The sequence below is a fragment of the Ornithorhynchus anatinus genome, chromosome 3 (genome assembly GCF_004115215.2).
Source record: "Ornithorhynchus anatinus isolate Pmale09 chromosome 3, mOrnAna1.pri.v4, whole genome shotgun sequence".
NCBI lineage: Eukaryota > Metazoa > Chordata > Mammalia > Monotremata > Ornithorhynchidae > Ornithorhynchus > Ornithorhynchus anatinus.
Window position 1 is genome coordinate 23626713 of NC_041730.1, and position 23998 is coordinate 23650710.

At 46.4% G+C, this 23998-nt stretch overlaps 1 protein-coding gene across 3 annotated transcripts in view; it reads right to left on the reverse strand.

Moving 5' to 3' along the window:
- TSPAN18 (tetraspanin 18) overlaps positions 1-23998 on the reverse strand; it is a 203600-nt gene that overhangs the window by 15113 nt on the left and 164489 nt on the right. For all 3 annotated transcript variants that reach the window (XM_029060539.2, XM_029060540.2, XM_001505943.5), the window contains 3 exons: positions 16177-16262; positions 9365-9437; positions 7228-7422 (listed from right to left, as the gene is read on the reverse strand). In XM_029060539.2, the coding sequence (XP_028916372.1) occupies positions 7228-7422; positions 9365-9427 (258 nt within the window). In that variant the 5' untranslated portion in view covers positions 9428-9437; positions 16177-16262. The remainder of the gene's footprint in view (positions 1-7227; positions 7423-9364; positions 9438-16176; positions 16263-23998) is intronic.

Genomic DNA, 23998 nt, shown 5'->3' on the forward strand with positions numbered 1-23998 from the left:
CGAGTGGGACAACCTATTGAGTTGGTTTCATTTTCCTTGGGAAGATGGTGCCTCAGTGTGGATAGGGATCTCTAGAAAAGCTATTGGGGACTCCACTGGAACAAATGTGAGAAAAAGGGAGAGCTACTGAGGAGTCTGACAGGAAATCAAGCTGCATTCAATAAAGACTGACAGGTCAGGCTGGGTTGCACTGTGGTTATGACTCTAGCATGGTGATGACTGTGGTGATGACTCTAGCATGGTGGTGACTCTAGCACCTGTCCTGCAACAACACACAGAAGGAAGGAGCCCATGGCCCAGGAGACAAAAGACTCATCCCCATCTCTCCCTTTCCCCTTCCTCCCCAGCACAAACATCTAAACAATCTCATTTGGGCAATTCACAAACCCATCTAGGGTCTGGGATTATGCTTGAGTATGAGATGGAAAAGGGGAAGCCATAACCAGCAATGACCTTCCTCCCAGTCTCTCTGATCTCTCTTTCTAGGGCAGCAATGACTACTTGGCCCCTTAGGGAACCCAGGCAGAACAAGCCCCATGTGGGAGAGGGACCGTGTCCAACCTGATTATTTTGTAGCCACCCCAGTGCATAGTACAGTGTTTGACAGATAGAAAATGCTTTATAAATGCCAGCATTTATAATTATTAGTAGTAGTATGGTATTATAGTATTAATAGTATGGTATTAAAAACAATAATAATAGTGATGTATTTATTAAGCACTTACTATGTGCCAAGCACTGTTCTAAGCACTGGGGTAGATACAAGGTAATCAGGTTGTCACACGTGGAGCTCACAGTCTTAATCCCCATTTTACAGATGAGGTAACTGAAGCACAGAGAAGTTAAGTCACTTATCCAAAGTCACACAGCTGACTAGTGGCAGAGTCGGGAATAGAACCCACAACCTCTGCCTCCCAAGCCCAGGCTCTTTCCACTACAAATGGCCAGGGTCAAGGAGCCACTGGCTGAATAACTCCTAAGACTTGTCTCACTTGAGCCACCGCCCGGGCTCTTCAGCCAAGCCAGGTCAAGGACTTGGCCATCCTCTTTCTCACACTCATCAGGGAACTGGGCTTGGGGTTGGGAGTCATTTTTGTCCACCTACATTGATGAACCAAGGTGAAGCCATTCATGACGATAATAACATCTGTCTTCAGTGACTATCAGTGGAGATTTAATTGCCCAGAGAGTGGGGCCGGTCAGCCTTGGGGTGGCGAGAGAGCTCAGAGGCCTGCTGAAAACTGGGATGTGCTGCCTGGACCCTGTGAATAGATGTGAGCTGCAGGGATGAGTCGGTCAGCCACGGCAAGAACACCTGTGCATGTCCCAGCTGCTTTCCAAACAGCCACAGCCTCATCATGACCCCTGGGGAGGGAGGGGCTGCACTCAGGGAGTTCATTCGGCCTCATCACATCTGTTTTCAATAAATGCCTTTTCTGCACACATTCGTTTCTCTCTCCAGATTGACAGATGTTGACCCTGTGGTGCATGGCGGGGAGTGAGGGGGTGGTCTCTGGGGTGTCCTCTAGGAGTGTAAGTAAGTAAGACCAACAGTTTGGGACAAGCTGGGGAGATGTTGGATCAACCTGGAAGAAAGGTATAAACTTGGCACCTGAATTATGCAATATTTCCATTGGTAAAAATATTTCACCATCCTTATTTAATTAAAGAAATGACTTGGATGAATGTTGCATCAACTTTCTCTTTTATCACACCCATGAAGTGAAAATGCTTGGAGAATAATCATAATATTTACGGTATTTGTTAAGTGCTTACTATGTGACAGGTACTATAATAAGCGCTGGGGTGGATACAAGCAAATCAGGTTGGACACAGTCCCTGTCCCACATAGGGCTCACGGTCTCAATCCCCATTTTACAGATGAGGTAACTGAGGCTCAGAGAAATGAAGTAACTTGCCCAAGGTCACATAGCAGACAAGTGGCCTTCTGACTCCTAGGTTCGTGCTCTAACCGCTACACCATGCTGCTTCTCAAGCGGTGTGGCCTAATGGATAGAACGTGGGCTTGGGAGTCAGAAGCACCTGGGTTCTAATCTAGCCCAGCACTTAGTACCGTGCCTGGCACATAATAAACATTTAGCAAATACTATTAAAAAACTGCTGGAGTATCTGTAGCTTTCATCAACATTTTTTCCTTCTCCCAGAGTCATCGGCTATATTAAATAAATAAATAAATGTTGGTATTTGTTAAGCGCTTACTAGGTGCCGAGCACTGTTCTAAGCGCTGGGGGAGATACAGGGTAATCAGGTTGTCCCACGTGGGGCTCACACACTTTTAATCCCCATTTTACAGATTTTACATATATTACCCAAATGAGGGTTGAATGTATCTGCACTGAGTCTATCACGGTATCCAACTAGGTTGGCATTGATGGCACTATGGAATTCTGGCCTCCCTTTGCCAACTCCCATCTCTGCACAAGCAGCAGATGTACATTACGCACTATATGTAATCACATTACATAATGGGCCATAGAGTACCCTAAAGCCCTACACAAAATGGTTCCATGTGGAACTTTGCAGAACCTATACAGTGGCTGAGAGGGTGACTGCCAAGACCCCTGAACCCCTCCCCAGTCCCTGAAGATAGAGGCACCGCTTCTGGGTCATGGCACTCGGCACCAGGAACCTAGGTGGTGGGAGGCTCGGTGCTGGGTGGTGCCACCATCCCATGCCGGGACCAGTCTCCCCCAGTGCCATGGGACCCCATACACCAGAAAGTCTTTCTCAGCAACCTTCTGCACCTTGTGAATTCTGAGGCCCCTACTCCTCACACCAAATCTGGTGTTAAGGTTCTTATGATCCCAAGGATCCACTTCTGCTAAACACTCCAGTTGCAGTAGGTGAATAGAGAACTGAGTTTCACCTCTTTCGCCACTTAACCCAGAGTGCATGGATCTTTCCAAGAACTCCAATGAATATGGCTCCTTCTGGTGACCTAAGTTACCTCAGGCACATAAGTCAGTAGGTCACATAAATCCCTTTCCCAGCATTCAGTAGGGGAAGTCAGTGCTTTGATCTTTCCATTATCCTCTCCTATTTCCTCGTGTGCAAATCTGCCCAGGAGCAAATGGCCCTTAGGGACCTTTGGACCTTTAACTTGGGCAAGTGACCCCCAAACCTTTGAATCTAGACATTATCTGTGGGCCTCCTCTTGTGGTCAACTTCCAGTCGCTTGTCCAAGGGCAGCAGCAGCACCACACAGAGAAGGAGATGAGGGGAGGGAACACCCTGATTTTTACAGATCCTATGAAGGCCTCTCATGAGCCCCACTTTAGGACATATGTCCCAGGCAGCCAACCCACACACAATTCGGCTGGAGGACTCTGCCACTGGAGATGGTCCCACCCCTGCCCTTGAGCTCCAAAAAGAGCCTCTTACAAGCATTTCAGTGCAACGTACTACACCTTTTCCAATCCTGGTCTGGATGGCAAGAAAGACTTTAAAATTCCACCTTGCACGTCGGCCCGGCAGATAATTACAGAGGCTGGAAAGTCTCTTTAGCCTTTCTATTCTCCCTTTCATCTGAGCCACTTCTCAGAAGGAAATTTCCATTTGGAGCATGGCTTTTGGCGGCAGCCACAGGAATCAATTTTTATGACATTCTGCAGGGTGATTTTTGTGTGTATTTTCATTTGAAGACAGCCCAAGCACTGCTTCGGGGGGCCAAGTCCAACTGTTCAGCCACTTGCTGGTGTGGAAAGCATTTAGCAACCTGGATACATAGCTATTTCTTGCTCTCAAACAAAATTGGGGTGTAGTCAAAACTCAGAGCAAATCTCCTTCTCCTCCCTGCCCTCCAGCGAAAGAATGGACCGCAGCCCGCTCAGGTCTGTGACGTTGGCCGGACTTCTCGTCTGATGTTTACATTTTTGCTAAAAGCCTCAAACATGCATTATGCATCGTGGTGAAATCTCGCCCAGGCTGCTCCGATCTGTCAATTTCCTGAACAACATTGTCCATGGAACTAATTTGATCCATATGAGCATCCTCTGAACTCCCCCCAGCTTTCTCCAATTGTCCTCTTCTCCCCACTCCTCCCACGGACCTCATCCTGCCCAAATAATTGTTCCTCCTGGGAGTGAGCACTCCCTTAGTTTCCTTAACATTCCCCAAAACAGGAAGTAGTGTGACCTAGTGGAAGGAGCATGGGTCTGCAAGTCAAAGGATCTGGGTTCTAATTCAGGCTGTGTGTCAGTGCTTAGAATGTGAGCTCCGTGTGGGAAATGACTTCCTTGTATCTGCTCCAGCACTTAGTACAGTGCTTGGCGCATGGTAAGCGCTTAATAAATTCCACGATTGTTATTATTACTATGGACTACTGGACATGTGCTTCCCAGCCTGCTTTGTGTTCCATTTTCTAACCCAGTGCATACACTGGGTCCTTTCAGACGGGGAGTTCAGGAGGGAGGTTGGGGGTGGTGGCTGGCACTCAGGGGCATTTGTTAAGTGCTGTACCAGAGCAATAATAAGAAGCCATTATTAGTACAGAATATGATGCTGACCATGGCAGAATGCAGGCAAAACTAGAGCTCGCAGCAGGATCTCATAAAATCTGAGCTCATCTATTCTTTTTGAGGGGTGAAGAGAGGAGGAGGAGTTGGGGTGGTGGTTAGGAAATATGTGTCCTCAGACAGCATGGGAACTGGGAATCCCAAGCTGCATTTAAAAAAAAAATTAACCTGGGAAGTGCACAGATGTCCTGCAACTAGTGAGAAATTAAGGCTCACTGGAGCTGGGGAAGCCCGAAGTCCTGCCTCAGCGCAAATCACGGGTCACTCGTGTCTGTTCATGCTCTGCACACTCACTCCCTTCCCCAAATTGTCTTAGACATTTTCTTACAGGGCCTCGTGTGGGAAACCCACTGTGTCATGGCTGTGAGGCGGTCTAGATGCTGCCAGTTCACACACTCACACTCACACACACACACACACACAGGATGGGATGATGGCATTTTCCTCAGAGTCTGTTCACTGACTCCCTGCACCCTCCTGGCTACTTCCAATCCATAAACTTCCCAGCATTTTAGTGGCGGGCAAATCCCCAGGCAGGAAAATGGGCTCCGGAGAGGGCTTGAGAGGATAAGCCCCAAACAATCTGGGGAAGCAGCTTAAAGTTTGTATGCTGCAGGGTTCCAGCTACCCCAACTGGGAAGACTGCACTTGGGAAGAATTTCTGCCAACCTATTGGCAAATAGAACACACCCAAGAACTGCTGATGATTACACTGTGATTATTCCTGAGTAAAATCAATCATTGCTGAAGAAATAGCTCCCTCACAGCCTATCCTCCCTGTCGCTCTCAGGAATTGCTGTTGGTCAAGTTTTCTTATCAGACCATCCCCTCCCCCTTTGCTTTGACTGAAGGAGCTGGCCAGGGGAGAGAGAGCAAGCAGGTTGTGAAGGCAGACTGAGAGAAGTTCCCCGGAAGGGTCCCAGGAGCTCTTCCTCACCAGCCCTGACTCCTCTGGCCCCCTTTGCTGTGTCTGCTCAGGCCCCTCTGCAGTTGTTCTAATCACTGGGAAACTGAATTTTGGGGAAAAAGATTTTAGAAGCAATTTTAGGTAGTGGTAGGCCTTACCTCAGGCCAAATCAGAGTGAACTGCTAGGAGGAGATCTGGCAAACCATCTTGTCTCCCCCGCCGCCCCCACCTCCCCAGCCCTTTCTTTCCTAAACGGCAGCTCCCATGGTCACCTCCTCTTTTCTTTCTCCTCCTCCTCCCTATCCCTCATTAACAACCCAATACTCTTATCCTACTTTAACTGAGGTGGGTTTCCCAGTGGAGAGTAGGGTGTCAGGGCTGCCTGATGTGGGAGACAATCATGAAATGCACACTGTGGAGACTGAGATTGGAAAACAGAGGGAGCAGGGACGGTGAGCCTAACTACCTACCACTGCCTCAGGGTTAGGAACAGTAGGTTCCGCTTTGTAAACCAAGGTGCTCCATTCCCAGTCACGAAATGGGGAGGGCCTTGCCATCTGAGATAATGGCTCAGGACCTTGCAAAATCAGATACCGTGGCAGGGGTCAAAAGCTGTTATTTTTCATGGTTATACTGTCTCCAGAAGAATGCAAAGCTGACCTCCTCCAGCTTTGCGGGGGAAGTAGGTAAGAGGGAAGAGGAGAAGCAGGAGAGGGGGAAAGACAAGAGGTGCAGGGGTCTAGACATGCAGCTGGAGTAGGGAAGAGGAGGGGCCAGAGGCTCCGCAAGTCGCTTGAGCAGAGGGGAATCTGCTGTTCAGGAGGTCTCTCAAGCCTCTTCCCTTGACTTCAAACTTACACTAATAATAATGACGGTATTTGTTAAGCGCTTACTATGTGCCAAGCACTATTCTAAGCGCTGGTGAATAGTTACTGAGGCCCAGGAGGGGACCTGACACCAAGTCAGGTGCTTGGTAAAAATTAGCAGTAGCCTTAAAGGACTTGGTTTTTTAATGGTATTTGTTAAGTGCTTACTTTGTGCCTGGCACTGTTCTAAACTCCAGGGTAGATTCAAGAAAATCATGTTGAACACAGCCCCTGTCCCACAAAGGGGTCACAGTCTGAATCCCCATTTTACAAATGAGGTAACAGAGGCACAGAGGAAGTGAAATGACTTGCCCCAGGTCACACAACAGAGAAGGGGCAGAGCCGACATAAGAATCCAGGTCCTCTGGACCTCAGGCCTGTGCTCTTTCCACTAGACCAAGCTGCTTCTCTGATTTACCTCTGGTGCTACTTTTTTAGTAGTGTATCTAACTCTCAGGGGGTAGCTCGTGCTTAGTTTGGGAACCCCTAAAGGACCAGGGACTGTGCTTACTTCTCACCCATTTTTTCCCTCAGGGCTCAGTATAGTGTTCTGCATCCAGTAAATCCTACAGCGACTACTGTTATTATTACTACTATTAATAGCATTTGTAATAGACCCAATAATATTAGTAGCAGCAATAGGATTTAAAGAATTCCTACTAGAACAATGTACTGAGCACTGGGGAAAAAAAAAACTGGAACTACTTCCACTACATGGAGGTCTGTGGGAGGAGGTGCATTTGGGGAACTGGGACAAATGGGGTCGGCAAGGGCAATTCAGACATTGCTTGCTCCTTATTATTCTTGGGGTTTGAGGACTTTGCAAACCATGTGCTGGAGAGAATGGATGCTTGGCTTCAGTGTAGGGGGGAAAGGAGGGGAAGGCAGGGGGCACGTGGGTAAGAGCGTCGATACGTACGAAGAGAAGCAGACACTTGTTCTCCCGAATGGCTCCACAGCAGCCCAGGAAGCCCAGCAAGAAGAGCACGACCCCCATGGCCAGCAGGATGTAGGCACCCGTGAAGAGGAGGGGGTTGACGGCCACGATCTCTCGAAATCCCGTCGGGTCGACGATGACCCAAATCCCGACTCCCAGCAGGCAGGCGCCACCAAGCTGCTCCCAGTGCCACACGTCAACCAGGTAGAGGTGGCGAAAAGCGGGAAGAAACAAAAGAGCAAAAGACCCAGAGTTGTGCTTCGCAGATGAGCAAGACATTGCCCAGCGCTCCTCTGGGGAATCAGCCACATTTAAACAGCTTAGAATTTCCCAGTAGCTTTCATTTTTAAATGTTTCATAACTGAATCATCCAGGGTTTTCACTTCAAATTCAGGATTCTCAAGTTGGGGTGGAAAACCACATTTGTCATTAATAGCTCACCTTCCAGTGCTGCTTATTCCAAATCCAAAGGATGATACCTTGAATGTGTACAGTATTATTATTTTCCAAAGTTCTTTCACATTTCTTATCTCACCTGTGTCCTCCCAGAAATCCTGAGAGGTAGGTAAGATAGCATCAAGGTCTACTGGAAAGAGCACAGGCCTAGGAGTCAGAGAACCTGGGTTCTAATCTCTGCTCTGCCACATACCTGCTGTGTAACTTTGGGCAAGTCATTTAACTCCTCTTCGCCTCAGGTCCCTCATCTGCAAAATGAAGTGTCAATACCTGTTTTCCCTCCTACTTAGACTGTGAGCCCCATGTGGGACCCGATTATCTTGTATCTACTTTAGCATTTAGTACAGTGCTTGGCACACAGTAAGTGCTTAACAAATACCGCAATTATTATTATTATTATGATGGAAGAAATTATTCTCCTTATTACACAGGGGAGGACACTGAGGCAAAGTGGTCAAGGGACTTGTCCAGGGTCGCAGAGCTAGGTCTAGATTCCAGGACCTTGGATTCCTAGAGCTTTGCCTTTTCCACTACTGTGCTCTTCTCAAGCCAGATTCCCTGCAGCTGTAGTGGGAGGTGGCTAGGGCAGAGACATTGGGCATTACCCTCCCTCTCCATATACCACACTCCACCACATCTACCCCTCTAAACTATAAGAAAGTGTCTACCAACTCTGTTGCATTTTACTCTACCAAGTGCTTAGTACAGTGCTCTTCACACAGTAAGTACTCAATAAATACCTTTGATTGAATGCTAGTTAGTTGATTCCTATGTGAGGTAGAAGAGTTAGTTATGCTCTGCTCTGCTCACCTCCACAAACTCAGTATCAGAGGTAGCAAAAAGGTCTACCCTGTCTAGGCAAGGGACTGATGTGTTTCGCCCTCATGACAGGGAGCTGATGGTGAATCTGAGATACAGCTGGTAAAGAGATTATAAATTCCCTTTGTTCTCCTTGTTTCACCCAGCAGTCACCAGCCACAAAAGTGAAGGGTTTCTGAACTTTCTGGAACATTGCCCCAGGCATGAACTTTAGGTCCTGATCTGCAGGTGGGTGTGGAGCAATCAATGATGGTCTCTGCCCACCCAGCCCCTCCCTTCCAAAATCTCTCTTCCAGACAACCTCAACAAGCCTTCAAGCATTGCTTCTCAATGGGCAGGGCTTTGCCTCTCCTCTGCCCATCCTGGCTTGGTCTGGGTATTTGGGGGACTATCTATGCACAGTCCAGGATGCCACTCCTCTAGGGATGCAGTGTCCAGCAGTGCCCGCGACTTTTCATATGAGACCAAAGCCATGGTTGAGAATAGGACCCCAAAGTCGTGACAGAAAGAACCAACAAATAAGTCCATCTCAATAATCTGCCCAGCTGAGAAACTGGCTCTCATCCTGACTTATCTCCTCCTTCACTTAGCATGGGTGACCTAAGGTTTTGGGGATCCCTGGGTGAGAGCTTCTGATCAGCTCCAGGTGCCTTGATGGTGGAAGGCTCTGGTACATCAGAGCAATTCACTTCAAACACTGGTCCCTTGTTCCTCTTCTTTGTTGACTCATACAACTAAAAACCTGATTCCAACAAACATGAATATTTTAAGAGAACTGCTTGTTTTGAGAGCAAGACAGAGACTGAGAGAGGCAGATCTAGGAGATGGTTCCAGGAATACTTACAAATATGAAGAAATTGAAAACAAACATCAGATACTTCATGCAGCTCAGACAATCCCCCTCCATGGTGGTCAGCCTGGAAAACATCAAGATAAACTCAGCACAAGTCTCCACAACCTGAGAACTGTAAAGAACTTTTTAAATTGTAGTTAAGCATTTACTATGTGCCAGGCACTGTTCTAGGCACTGGGATATTTACATAGAAATCAGGTTGGACACAGTCCACATTCCACATGGGGCTCACAGTCTTAATCTTCATTTTACAGATGAGGTAACTGAAACACAGGTAAGTTAAGTGACTTGCCCAAGATCACACAGCAGACAAGTGGCGAAGCTGGGATTAGAACCTGGGTCCTTTTGACTCCCAGCCCCAGGCCTTGTCCATTAAGCCGTGCTGCCTCTCTGGCCTCTAGCCTGCCTATCCCTTTAGCCTGGCTTTCCCAGTGGGTGTCTCTCTCTCAGAGAAAAGAGAGGAACAGGGCAAGACTGAGTTGTGCTGGGTCAATCCTGCTTTGCAGTGCTTACAGAAATCAAGGAAGAGAGAAGCAATAGCATGGCCTAGTGGATAGACCATGGGCCTGGAAGTCAGAGGACCCGGGTTCTAATCCTGGCTCTGCCTCTTATCTGCTGGGTGACCCTAGGGAAGCCACTTAACTTCTCTGTGCCTCACTTCCCTCATCAGCATAAGGGGAATTAAGTATCTGTTCTTCCTCTTACTTAGTCTGGGAGCCCCATGTGGGCCCCAATTATCTTGTATCTACCCCAGTGCTTAGTAGATTGCTTGACATATAAGCATTTAACAAATTCCACTATTACTATTAAGGAGGAGGAAGCTGCAGGCCAGGAAAGGGAGGAAGAGAGGACAGAATCAATATAACCTGCCTACCGGAGCCCAGTCTGATTTATGGTTTCTCTTTGTCACCCAGCACATACTCCCCATAAATGTCCACAAACCACATATCCCAACCACAGCTACACACCACAGGGTTTATTTATGCAGGTGTGCGTGCTCATACACACACATACACACACACACACGTCTTTGCTGAGCCCTTCTAATAAAAATTAGACCAGAGGTAATTTTTACATCTCCCCTCTTCCCAACCACAGTAACGACAACAGCAACAACAGCAGCAACAATAAATGGGATCCAATGATAGGCTAAATTGGAAAAATACATTTGCTCCTAAAAGAAAAACACCAATTATTCATGGTGTTGCAGGGCATTCTGAACAGGCCCGGGGATTAATTGTTTCATTTAATTCCCCTTATTGTTTTAGCTAATCCACAGACTTGGGGTTGCCGCTCAGTAGCCCTCCAAGTCTGGCAGTGACCATGGAAACCAATTTGCTTTTTTTTTCCAACACGGCTGTTCAGTCAGGTTTCTATGAATGCTGAAAGAGGGGCCAGATCCAGGGAAACCCCAGATTCATTTTGGGGTTCAGTTGTTGCATAGAATCCCAACACTAAAAGGCGATTTATTTCTTTTCTTTTCCACTATCCCTTTCTGTCTTGAAAAACTATACTGTTGCTGCTGCTGACAGTGTCTCCCACCAGGAACAACAGATGAACCTCAGTTCTAAGATTTTGCAACAGCACGGATTGTAGGTGCAGAGATGCTGATGTACAAATATAGCGGTAGCTGGAGACGTAGGCCCTGGATAGGATTTTAGCGCTGCAAAGCACCTCAAGCGATCATCCACAACACCCTCCTACCAGGCAAGACTATGCCTAAGCCAAGACAGATGGATGTGGACAGTTTTTGATTTTTGAAGTGCTTATCAGAAGTTCAGAAAGTTGACTCTGATATGGGATCCGTGCAGCCAGAATCAGGGATCTGATATTTCTGACATTAGTAATTAAAGATAAAGCAATTGAGAAGCAGCAAGGCCTAGTGGATAGACCATGGGCCTGAGTCCTGGATTCTAATCCCGGGTCTACTATATGTCTATGTGCTCTTGGGCAAGTCACTTAACTTCTCTGTGCCTTAGTTCCCTCATATGAAAAATGGGAATTGAGACTGTGAGCCCCTTGTGGAACATATACTGTGTCTGACTTGATTAGCTTGTCTACCCCAGTGCTTAGTTCAGTGCCTGGCACATAGTAAAGTGCTTAACAAATACCATTAAAAAAATAAAAGAATGGCCAAAGCAGACTCAACCAGGCTAAGTGGGGGATTGATAAACATAGGTGATGGAAACATATGCCTCCACTCATCCTTGCTCCTTTTGAGCTCCAAGCCAGGTAATGTGGGGCAGAGACATACTTCAGTGACACCCAAACTGACCTCACTAGGCCTCATCTCTCTCCTTCTTTGCAATCTTGCATTTCCTCCTGCCTCCAGGACAACTCTAAAAGCATGTCCTGGTAGGACCTCAAGCTCATTATGTCTAAAACTGAACTCCTCCATCTTCCCACCCAAATCCTCTCCTTCACCTCATTTACCCATCGCAGCTGATAACAGCACCACTTTCTCCATTTCTGAAGCCTGCCATCTTGACATTATCATTGACTCCTCTTTCTCTCTCACCCCTCACATTCAGTCAGATGCCAAATGTTGCCAGTTCTTACTCCACGATATTTCCAGAATATCATCCCTACTTACCCTGGAAAAAGCCACCACTCTGGTTCACTCCAAGCCAGAAATCCCATCTTGACCGCTGCATCAGCCTCCTCACCTATCTCACCTCCTCCAGGCTCTCCCCTCTCCAGTCTATACTTGACTCTGCTGTCTGGTTCATTTTTCTCAAACACTATCCTGCACACATTTCCCCACTCCTCAAAAACCTCCAGTAGTTCCCCATTCATCTCTGCCTCAATCAGAAAGCCTGACCATTGTCCTTAAAGCCTCAATCAGCTTTCTCCCACTGGCTTATCCTATCTCTTCTCCCACTAAACCCTAGCTTGCTATCTGTGTTCCTCTTATGCACACTCTCTCACTGTGCCATGTTCTCATCTCCCTCACCAATGACTTCTTACTCACATCCTAGTCCCTGTCTGAAATTCCCTTCCTCCTTATGTCAACCAGACTACAACGACCCCCACTTTCAGACACTTCTGAGAGCTCGTCTCCTCTAGAAGGCCTTCTCCAAGTGTCTTCCCACCTCATATCCCAATAGCCACTTCAGGCCTAGATCATTTTGTTAATGAAATGTACATCGCCTTGATTCTATTTAGTTGCCATTGTTTTTACGAGATGTTCTTCCCCTTGACTCTATTTATTGCCATTGTTCTTGTCTGTCCATCTCCCCCGATTAGACTGTAAGCCCGTCAAACGGCAGGGACTGTCTCTATCTGTTGCCGACTTGTTCATTCCAAGCGCTTAGTACAGTGCTCTGCACATAATAAGCGCTCAATAAATACTATTGAATGAATGAATGAATAAAACATTTACCACAACCCCTGTAACACTTATGAACATGAAATATATTCTACCCCATTTCTATCTTTAATTTATTCATGTGTGTCTCTCCCCAGACAGATGCAAGCTCCTTGAGGGCAGATTTCATGTCTTCTAATGTTGCTGTACTCACCCAAGCACTTAGAACAGTGTTCTGCACACATTAGGCAGTCAGTAAATGCTAATAATTGATTATAGGAATCCCTCCTTTCTTACACATCTCATTCATTCTTCTGGAGTGATACTGTCCCTTGGGTGTGCATTGTAAGATATCCTTTGTCCTTGGGTGCATCTTCCACTACTGAGAGCTCAAGTTCACACTGTAGTTGAATGTCCCCGCTGGGTGGCTCAGGAGCTCCTGGTCTTAGAAGTCATGTCATGTCATGAGAAGCAGCATGGCCTATTAGATGGGAGTATGGGCCTGGGAGTCAGAAGGACCTGGTTCTAATCCCAGCTCCACCGCTTGTCTGCTGTGTGACCTTGGGCAAGTTACTTCACTTCTCTGTGTGTCAGTTATCTCATCTGTAAAATGGGGATTAAGACTGTGAACCTCATGTGGGACATGGACTTTTTCCAACTTGATTACCTTGTATCTACCTCAGTGCTTAGAAAAGTGTCTGGCACAGAGTAAGCTCCAAACAAATATCATAAAAAATGTCTCCAGATGTATGGCATCTGTAGTAGAGAGAGAATGGCTCACTGATGGGTTTGTGGCAAGGCAGCAGTGGGAGGGGGCAAGAAAAGATTGGGGGTCTCAGTGAAAGAGAAGTTTAGTTTCTCATTCTCCTAAACTCATTCCCAACACACTAAAGGACATCACTGAATGGCCAGTTCTACAGGGGCACAGCTGGAAATGCCAGATGTCATTTTAGAACCTGTAGGCCCAACAAGGGTGGATACAGACAGCCCCAGGGAAAAACAAGCCTGGCCAAAATGGAGTTGCTCAGGGTGACCCTCTTTAGAGAGACTCCCTTGTGCACTCTGCTCTCTTACACATCCCCTGGTTCCTTCTAAGGAGGACCTTCTAAATGCATTTCTTTATTCCAAACTGAAGGGGTTTTTGTTTGTTTGTTTGTTTTATCGTGTTTTATATGCAAAGAGCAGGGGAACTTTTTCCTCTTTGGTGGGAATTGCTTCTCCTCTCCTATTCTTCCCCTTTGGTTTTAGTTAACCGTAGTGTGGGGATCCACTGCCAGATGGGACTTCCGGCTAATGTTTGGATTGGAAGGCAGGCTAAGCAGTTGGAACAGAGTCAGGCTGAGTGCCTGGCTATTGACAACTGGGTGTCCCAGAGTTCACTTGGGCTGGCTTAGATCTACCCTCCTCCCCCGCCCCAATCATTCCTCCTTCCCTCGAGGTAACACTAAACCATAACATTTTAAGTTTCTCATCCTAGGAAGGCCTTAAGAACTCTGCCTTTGTGCCTAATCAAAACAAATTGCAGCCCTGCTGACAACCAACACTGGGCAGCGTCAGGACTCCAAACAGCAACACAAGAGAAATCTAATGTGATTAAACCCAACCAGACTTGAAATGTCCTTCAAGTTCATATGCAAAGGTCATGTGACTCAGTGGCCTCGCCTGTAGGTCCCAGAGGTCCAGCCGAGAACTGAGCATGCCCAGGCTGCTCTGGACACTGAGAACCAGACGGAGCCATCAAATCCAGTTCCCCAGGATGCCAGGTGAAAGGCCTAGCCTGGTGAAATCTGTGCTCTGTGCCTTTGGGTTCAGCAACCAAACTGGGGCCCTGCAGAGCCTTCAAGACTTTCTTCCAGTTAGTCCGCCTCCCTGTCTGCTCTCAGCTCCTGAATGAATACATGTTTTTTCCACCCAGTCTTCTTGCTGTTTTCTGCCCTTGGACTCCCACCTTTCCTGTCTCCAAACCTTTGCCGAAACTAACTTTCTTCTTCCCAAATCTTATTCCTTCTCTCCTTCAGAAGGCCTCCTCCTCTAGGAAGGCTTCTCTCTTCCCACTAACAAAATCCCCAACATGGCTCCCATGCTCAACCCTGTCCTTTAGAGACTGGGTGTGTCTGGACCCAGTTAATTTGATTCACCCTCTTGCCTGTCTGAACTCTGCTATAAAACTGAAAACTTTTCTCTTTTCTCTCTTTTCTCTCTCTTCCCTAAGCCCAGCTACTCAAAGCTGCTTTGAACTGCATGATTCTGCCTCTGCCAGTCCCAACTGTTCAGCAATTAAATAACATGACTACTAGCAAGCAGTTTTAAAATGCCCTGCATATTTGCCATGTATTTTACTTTTTGTATGGACTGACTCCTCAATAGTCTCTGGGCATATTTACAGATTCAATGAATGTCTCCATCCACTTGGAATAAATCTAGAACTTAAAAGGAGGGCTAGACGAATGAACACAGAAATGAACAAACAAACAGATGAACAGTGGATTGGGGGTGATCTCACCAGGTCTGCCCCTCCAAACTCCCTACAACCTCCTCCTTTCTGAATCTTGGGTATTCACCTTTAACTGAGGACATGCTGATCACACCGCCTTTTACCATCTCTCATGAGGTGGGCCAGAGAAGGCATGAGGAGGCATGTGATTTATGGAGGATGGGGGTTATTAGGCTGGAAGATGAGTTAGTGGAAGGGGCCGGAGGACCCAATGCCAAGTTGCACCAGACTACCGGATCAGGAATGAAAGATTTTGCCTGGACTTCTTCCCTCCTCCCTTCCTCCTCTACACGCTCTGGAGAAGCAGCGTGGTTCAGTGGAAAGAGCCCAGACTTGGGAGTCAGAGGTCATGGGTTCTAATCCCGGCTCCGCCACTTGCCAGCTGTGTGACTTTGGGCAAGTCATTTAACTTCTCTGTGCCTCAGTTACCTCATCTGTAAAATGGGGATTAAAACTGTGAGCCACACATGGGACAAACTGATCACCTTGTAACCCCCAGTGCTTAGAACAGTGCTTTGCATATAGTAAGTGCTTAACATATACCACCATTTTGCAGAGAAGCAGCGTGGTTTAGTGGAAAGAGCCCGGGCTTGGGAGCCAGAAGTCATGGGTTTGAATTCTGGCTCTCCCACTTGTCAGCTGTGTGATGGTGAGCAAGTCTCTTCACTTCTCTGTGCCTCAGTTACCTCATCTGTAAAACGGGGATTAAGACTGTGAGCCTCATGTGGGACAACCTGATTACCCTGCACCTGCCCCAGCGGTTAGTACAGTGCTCTGCACATAGTAAGCACTTAACAAATACCAACATTATTATTTTTATCATAAGGTTTGGCTTGCTGGCACCAGAAATGGGGACACTGGTCTTCCCTGCTGCAAGGTGGAGCTTCCTGGCCAGTGCCCTTATCTGACTAGATTTTGTTGTTATTGCTAGGGAGAAAAACATCTAAGATGAAGCAGTGGGACAGTGGTGTGAGGAGACAAATTGAGAGAGAAGAGCCTCACCTGGGCAGTGTTTAGGGTTTTACAAGAAGGCTGGTTCCTGGGTCCTTAGGATCTGGAGGGCCCAGATTTTCTTGGTCAAGCTTGTCCTAGAAGAGAAAACGTTCAATGAAACTCAAAGTCAATAAGCTACAGTCACATTAAATAAACTGCTTATTAAAACACACCAGGGAAACAACTCCTCCTCAACTGGTATACATTAACACTAATGAAAAGCTTTTAGCACCTGCTGAAGCATCAACAACTTTGAGGCCTATAAGAAGGATTTTTTTTTTTTTTATGCCCAAAGACAGGAAGTTCCAAACACCACAGGTTGAGATCTGAATGAGTAAATCACATTGTCTTTGAAAACTGGCTCTATCTTTAGACAAACTTAATCAACTGCAACATAATTCCAAAAAAAGGGTGAAAGAGAAGGAAGAGAGGAGTTCCTAGATTCAGGAATGGAGAAAGAAAAGCAACCAAATGAAATCATCCTAAACCATGGCCAAGGCTCTGGAAAGAGCAAAGTGCTTATTATAGAGGCAAAAAACTGTACACACAAAATCTAATTTCAGGGTCAGACTACTCCATGGAGCTTTTGCCAGAAAGCCTATGATGTAGCCCGAGTCATTCCACGGGGGATGGGGAAAGAAGCAGGAGGCAGCTGTTGAACTTTCCTTTTATACCTTGGTTTTGTCTAGATCTTTTATTCATAAGGCCCGCTCACTTTTAACGAGCTCAGTTTCAGTCACCACAATAACCCTGTGAGGTCGGTGGGTAGGAAAGGCAGGCATTATTATCCCCATTTTGTAGATGAGGAAATTGAGGTACTGAGAGGTTGAGTGACTCAGACTAAGTCGCCCAATAGAGTGTTGGCTGAGTTCAATTTCAAACCTAGGTCCTCCAGCTCTCAGACTGTTCCTCTTCCACTATACCATTCTGCCTCCCCATCCCTGCCCCCCCAAAAGTATAACCCTCAGGAGGTTGATGTGAACTTCAGAAGGGAGAGGGATAGAGGGAAACGATCCACTAGCAGCATGAGAATACGTCTGGCCTGTTGGGAGAGGATAGTCGAACCCTTCTGAGATCACAATGCTAATCTAGGCAGGTAGCAACTTCTCAAACCCCTTGCTGGACTAGAACCAAGGAAGTGACTTACTTATATGGTAAAGTAATAGATTTTGACAGACTAAAGAAAAGTGTAGAGGCACATGAATGGGGCAGCATATGGCCATTTCTTACCTTGTGTTAGGGACTAGAACAGTGCTTTTCAACATTTTTTGAGAGTTTTGCCCATGTGATACTTGGCTTCTATGCTCTCTCGGACAACCCAAGGCAGGAGGAAGAGTGATCGACCGTGAACTAAAGCCCCACCTCCAAAATTATCAAACTTCATATCACTGTTAGATTACAGAGGTCCAACACTTACTTAAGCCAGCAACGTAAGCAAAATTTATTTCCCCAAATTACCATTTGAACCCTTAGCAAAGTTTACCACTGGGGAATTTGCCTGATGGGCGCAATACCACCTGGTGTGCTGTGTAGAACCTCTAGTGGTATAGGACTGTATAGAACCTGTAGTGGTTGAAAAGTCTTGGATGCCCTCTGAAAGCATCTCCAAGGCTTTGAATTTCTGATCCAATATTTTTTTCTTTTTATAGTATTTCTTATGCACTTATAATGTGCCAGGCATTGGTACAAGCTAGGGTAGGTACAAGCTAATCAGATTGGACACAGCCCATGTGCCACATGGGGGTCATAGTATTAATCCCCATATTACAGACGAGATAACTGAGGCACAGAGAAGCTGAGTGACTAGCCCAAGGTCACAGAGCAGACAAGTGGTAGAGCTGGGATTAGAAGCCAGGTCCTTCTGACTCCCAGACCCATACTCTATCCACTAGGCCATGCTGCTTCTCAACTGAACAGCAAGTCTTGTGGAGGGATGTCCAAGCTGATCTCGAGTACGCTTATTTTTTGATTAGGGAGGAGGTGGGAAAATATCTATTCAGCAGGCGTTCTTTAGGAAAAAGGAGGAAATCAGAAAGCAAGCTCTGCTCTCAGTGGATAATTTCTTTTGCCAATCTCCACTGATGGCTCCCATGTTTGGCCAAGCAACTCTTCCCATCTGTACTGTGACCCACTAGAGGGCAGAGATAGTGACAACGCCTCTGCCACTTAGCTGTGTGACCTTGGGCAAGTCACTTCACTTCCTCTGTGCCTCAGTTACCTCATCTGTAAAATGGGGATTAAAACTGTGAGCCTCATGTGGGACAACCTGATTACCCTGTATCTCCCCCAGCGCTTAGAACAGTGCTCTGCACATAGTAAGCGCTTAACAAATACCAGCATTATTATTATTATCAACAACAGACCAGCTTCCTGAGTACTGGGGCATCTCCCATGGATTCCACTGGGCTTCTTCACCCTATTTTTAGAGAAATGGTGCAATAAATAGAACCCACATTCCCTCTAAGAGTGTGCATCATTCCATCTCAGCAGTTTCCAAGGGAGGCATGGCATCCCTGCAGGGCCTATGGCATTGCATTTTGAAGGAGCAGGGGCTACCTTGAAAATAGAGAGATGTCGAACAAATGGGCCGGGTGGTGGTGGAGGTGGTGACCGGAGCTGGAGAAGGAAGGCAGGAGGAATAGGCCAGGCTGCCATTTTCTCTCCCAGGCCCTGGGAAATTTCTCTCTCTAAACAACCTAATTCTGATTAATAGCTATGATTTAGTAATTAAGGAAAATTATAGCCCAAATGAAACCACTATGCTAAATTGGGACTCAAGCGAGGCCATGTTCCTAATTATGGCCTCCAGCTGAGACGGAGGGGATGCGGAAGCTGACGGAAGAGCAAAGCCTCCCTCCCAAACAGGAGAGCATTTGGTCAAAGGAAGGCATCCCATTTTCCAGCCACTTATCATCATTCTGGACAGCATTTATGGGGTGTCTAGTGCTCAGTGTGGGCAGCCAAGTTGGACATCTCCCCATACTGTGTCATGCTTTTTATCTTAGAGATCACTCTAGCGGTTCTCTCAATAGGTTTATTAATCTGTGACTTCTACCTCTTTCCCAACCCCCTCTCCCCGGCCCCACTCCCCATCTGTAGTGAGATCAGCTCCCAGGAGTAGCGCTGATTGAGGAAACACTGCTAAGCTCATAAATCACTTCCTTTTTATTTACATGCTCCTTTTCCATAGCCTTAAAGGGTGCTCTCTAGAAAGGAGAAAGGAAGACAGAGATGAGCTGAGTGGAGAGACTACCATGAAACAGAGATGGATCTGGGTTAGAACTGGTGTATGGGGTATCTAGCAAAGAAAACAAGAATCCTCAAGTGACAGAGGACCATTTCAGCAAATGGTCAAAGCCAGAGGATGACACCTGGCTGGAATATATGGAAGAAGGCTTGGGTGTGTTTCTTTTTTCAGAGTGAGTGTGCTCACTGGCCATGAATACCCCTCACTGGCCAATAAGGGACAATAAAGAAGTGATTAACCTGAAATTCTATAATGCTGTGTGGTGTGGTTTGCGTGGTGATATGGGCCCATTGCTCTGAGGGAAAAATGAGTCCAATCAGACTCTGATTTGGGCTAATAGTACCATGAAGCTGAGCTGAAGTGGCACTTTAGATGTTGGTCAAAAGATACCAAATTGTTGTCACTGATAGGGAAGGGCTGAGCCTTGAGTGATGGAGCTCTGATTTTAGCACTCTTCAACAGGTCCCTGAGGATTTAGGGCATAGGCTCTTTTTCCCAAGAACTCTTTCTCCAGGAAAAGCATATTCTCCTTCCCTCTGGGCTAACGCTTTACTAGCTAAAAGCCCTCTGAGATGGTGGCATGAAGTTTGGGAAGAAGGATTCACTAAGCCAGATTCTTTGGATTACTAATCAATAATAGAGAAGTAACATGGCCTAGGAGAAAGAACATTAGCCTGGGAGTCAGAGGGCCTGAGTTCTAATCCTGGCTCTGCCAACTGCCTGCTGAGAGACCTTGGGCAAGTCACTTAACTTCTCTATGCCTCAGTTTCATCTTTAAAATTGGGATTAAATCCTCCTCCCTCCAATTTAAACTCTGAGCCCCATATGGGGCAGTGACCGTGTCCAACCTGATAAACGCGTATCTACCCCAACACTTAAGAAGAGTGTTCGAAACATTGTAAACACTTAGTATATGCCATAAAAAATCAGTGTTATTTATTGAATGATTTTTTATGTGCAGAGTGCTGTACTAAACACTTGGGAGAGTACAATACAACAGAGTTGGTAGATATGTTCTCTGCCTACAGGGAGCTTACAGTCTCAAGGAAGTTTTTCATTTCTTAATGATTTGGCATTTCTAAACAATGTTGCAGTTGGGATTGTTTTATCCACCCACCTTTGGGTTCTACTGTGTAACGATTCCAGAACCCTATGGCTTAATTACAGGATGGGAAGGTAAAGTGCAGAGAGGTGGGGTAGGAGAAGGCACCATCCCTGTCTCCCATCTCATGGCTATGCCTTCCTCCCCACTTTATCATGCCTCTCACCTGGAGGGAGGGCATTTCATGCCCTGAAAATGTTCATTTGTGCCTGGATTTGGGAATCTATGGCTTCCTGCATCTCCAAAGAGCAAGAGGGATCTTGGTTCATTCTTGGAGCCCTTAAAGGACTCCTACTGGAAAGTACAACAGCCTAAGTCTGGCCATCCAAGGGGTGACTAGGGAGAAACACTTTCTTATTCCTGAGAGACATTTAGCTCCCTTTCCTCCCTTCCTCTCTTCTGTTGGAAATAAATGCCTGAGCAATTTGCTGAGCGGGTGATTGTTGGAGAGATGCAGTAAGCCATCCCAAAATATGTTGGGCTATTGCTATGGCAACCTTGTCCACCACAGACCATGGATTTAAATATTTAATGTGTTCCCAGATATTTCAGGGGCCCAGCGATGGGAGGGGATGGGGCAGGGCACAGGGAGAATGGGGAAAGGCACTTGTCTTTAGGCAAAATGCCAGTCTGCGAAGAGCAGCATCAGCTAGAAGAGGTTGGTGCCAAACCTAGCTCTGCGGGCCAGGAGTGGTAACAAACAAAACCAGGTTCCTGGAATAAGTAGGACAGTTGTCTCAAAGGGGCTGGGAGCAAAGCTGGAATCTATTTTATTGGAGAACAGGACAGAAAGGGGCTGGAAAGGTATTTCTGTTCTAAATATTTTCTGGATGGAGGGAAAAAGGGAGGAAAGGGGAGAGGGAGGGAGGAAAAAGGGAAGGAGGGAGAAATAGGGAGAGGGAGGAAAGAAGAGAAAGACAGAGAGAAGTTGAGAGAGATTTGTATGTCGGACTAAAATAACTTAATGACAGAGGGGCCGTGGACACTTCTAGTGGAGAATTTCCTATCTTTCCCATCTCTCAGGATCATTCTCAAGCCAGAGGAGGAACAACATTTTTAAATGTGACAAAAATATCCCTACCCTCCTTAGCCAACTCCGGGGCCTTAGGTTTTACCATAATTGGAAAAATACGCACTCCCGGAGTTTGATTTTTCCAAGTCCCACTGACCTGGTATCCCCACTGCAAGAGACACCCCTCAGTGACTAATGATGAATCACAACAATGTTCAACCCTAAGTGCTGTGTGGCACCAGCCCTGGGTGAGACTCAGACTGAATTCCTTAGCCTAGAGCCAAGGGGTGACTCGAGTTCTTCCACCCCCTCAAACTCCACACCGTCTGGGGAGATGGAGGAATGTCCAGACCCACATATGCCACCCCGGGGCAGATGTTTGCTTTTTATCTGGGAACGTCACACTGTCATTTACTTGGAGGGGATTGAATCTCTTCCTCCAACAGTCCAGATTGGTCGAACATCCTTTGGTGGTGTTAGTTCAATGGAACTCACACAAGGGATTTATTAAGTGCCAGTTCCAGTTCCTAGAATACAGTATGCTGGTCCAACCCAAGGGGGATTATAAATGGTCCCGGCCTCACTTTTCAGGGTGCAATGTTGTCATGAAAGTGGTGGTTGTGGGGACTGCTCAGAGGAGTAAACATGAGCAACCCGCCAAGACGCTGGGCCTGCCCGCATGACAGCACAGCAGCACTGTCCCTGATCCAGCCTCCGGAAGAGGCCTACTCTTGGCTGGAGCAGCAATTTTTTTTTAAATGGTTTTTGTTAAGCACTTACTGTACATCAGGCACTGTAATAAGCACTGGGGTAGATACAAGATAATCAGGTTGGACACAGTCCGGGTCCCACTTGGGGCTCACAGTCTCATATTACAGATGAGGTAACTGAGGCACAGAGAATTTAAGTGACTTGCCCAAGATCACAAAACAGACAAATGGCAGAAATGGGAGAATAATACTAATAACAACAACAATAATAATAGTAAAAATACTTGTGGTATTTGTTAGGCGTTTACTATGTGACAGGCACTGTACTAAGCACTGGGGTGGATACAAACAAATTGGGTTGGACACAGTTCCTGTTCCATGTGGGACTCACAGTCTCAATCACCATTTTACAAATGAGGTAACTGAGGCACAATGAAGTAAAGTGACTTGCCCAAGGTCACACAGCTGACAGGTGGTGGAGCCAGGATTAGAACCCATGCCACATTCCCTGTCCACAATGAGATTACAGTCTAGAGTGGGGGATACAGATATTAATATAAATAAATAAATTACAGATATGTGCATAAGTGCTGTGGGGCTGGGAGGGATGAACTAAAAGAGCAAGTCAGGGCCATGCAGAAGGGAGCTGAAGAAAAGGAAAAAGGGCTTAGTCAGGGAAGGTGTCTTGGAGAAGATAATGACAACAATAATAATAATAATAATGGTACTTGTTAAGCACTTATTATGTGCCAAGCACTGTTCTAAGCACAGGGGTAGATACAAGGAAGTCAGATTGTTCCACGTAGGCCTTACAGTCTTAATCCCCATTTTACAGATGAGGTAGCTGAGGCACAGAGAAGTTAAGTGACTTGCCCAAAGTCACACAGTTAACAAGTGGCAGAGTCGGGTTTAGAATCCACAACCCCTGACTCCCAAGTCCGTGCTCTTTCCACTAAACCACGCTGCTTCTCTGTAATAATAATGGTATTTCTTAAGCGCTTACTTTGTGCCTGGTACTGCTCTAAGCACTAGAGTAGATACAAGGTAATCAGGTTGAACACAGTCTCTGTCCCACATGGAGCTCACAGTCTTAACCCCCATTTTACAGATGAAGTAACTGAGGCCCAGAGAAGTGAAGTGACTTGCCCACAGTCACACTGCAGACTATTGACTGAGCCGTGATTAGAACTCACGGCCTTCTGACTCCCAGGACCGTGTTCTATCCACTGTGTCATGCTAATATGCCTTCAATAAGGCTCTTAAGGGGGGGTGAGTAATTACCTGTCGGATATGAGGAGGGAGGGTGTTCCAGGCCAGAGGCAGGACGTGGGCGAGTGTCTGATGTGGTTAACTTATATCTACCCTAGCCCTTAGGGCAGTGCTTTCTACATAGCAATTATTTAACAAATACCACTATTGTTATTAAAAATAATTTTAAAATAGTGCTATGTGTTAAGCACACTATTACGTTACATGTTATTATTATATAAGATTAGCACTAGGCTTGAAACTTAACTTGGACCAGTGGATCAACTGATCAATCACTGCACCTAGCTCTTGGGAAAACTGAGTTAAGAGACATAATAATAATAATGTTGGTATTTGTTAAGCGCTTACTATAATAATGTTGGTATTTGTTAAGCGCTTACTATGTGCAGAGCACTGTTCTAAGCACTGGGGTAGGTACAGGGTAATCAGGTTGTCCCACGTGAGGCTCACAGTTAATCCCCATTTTACAGATGAGGGAACTGAGGCACAGA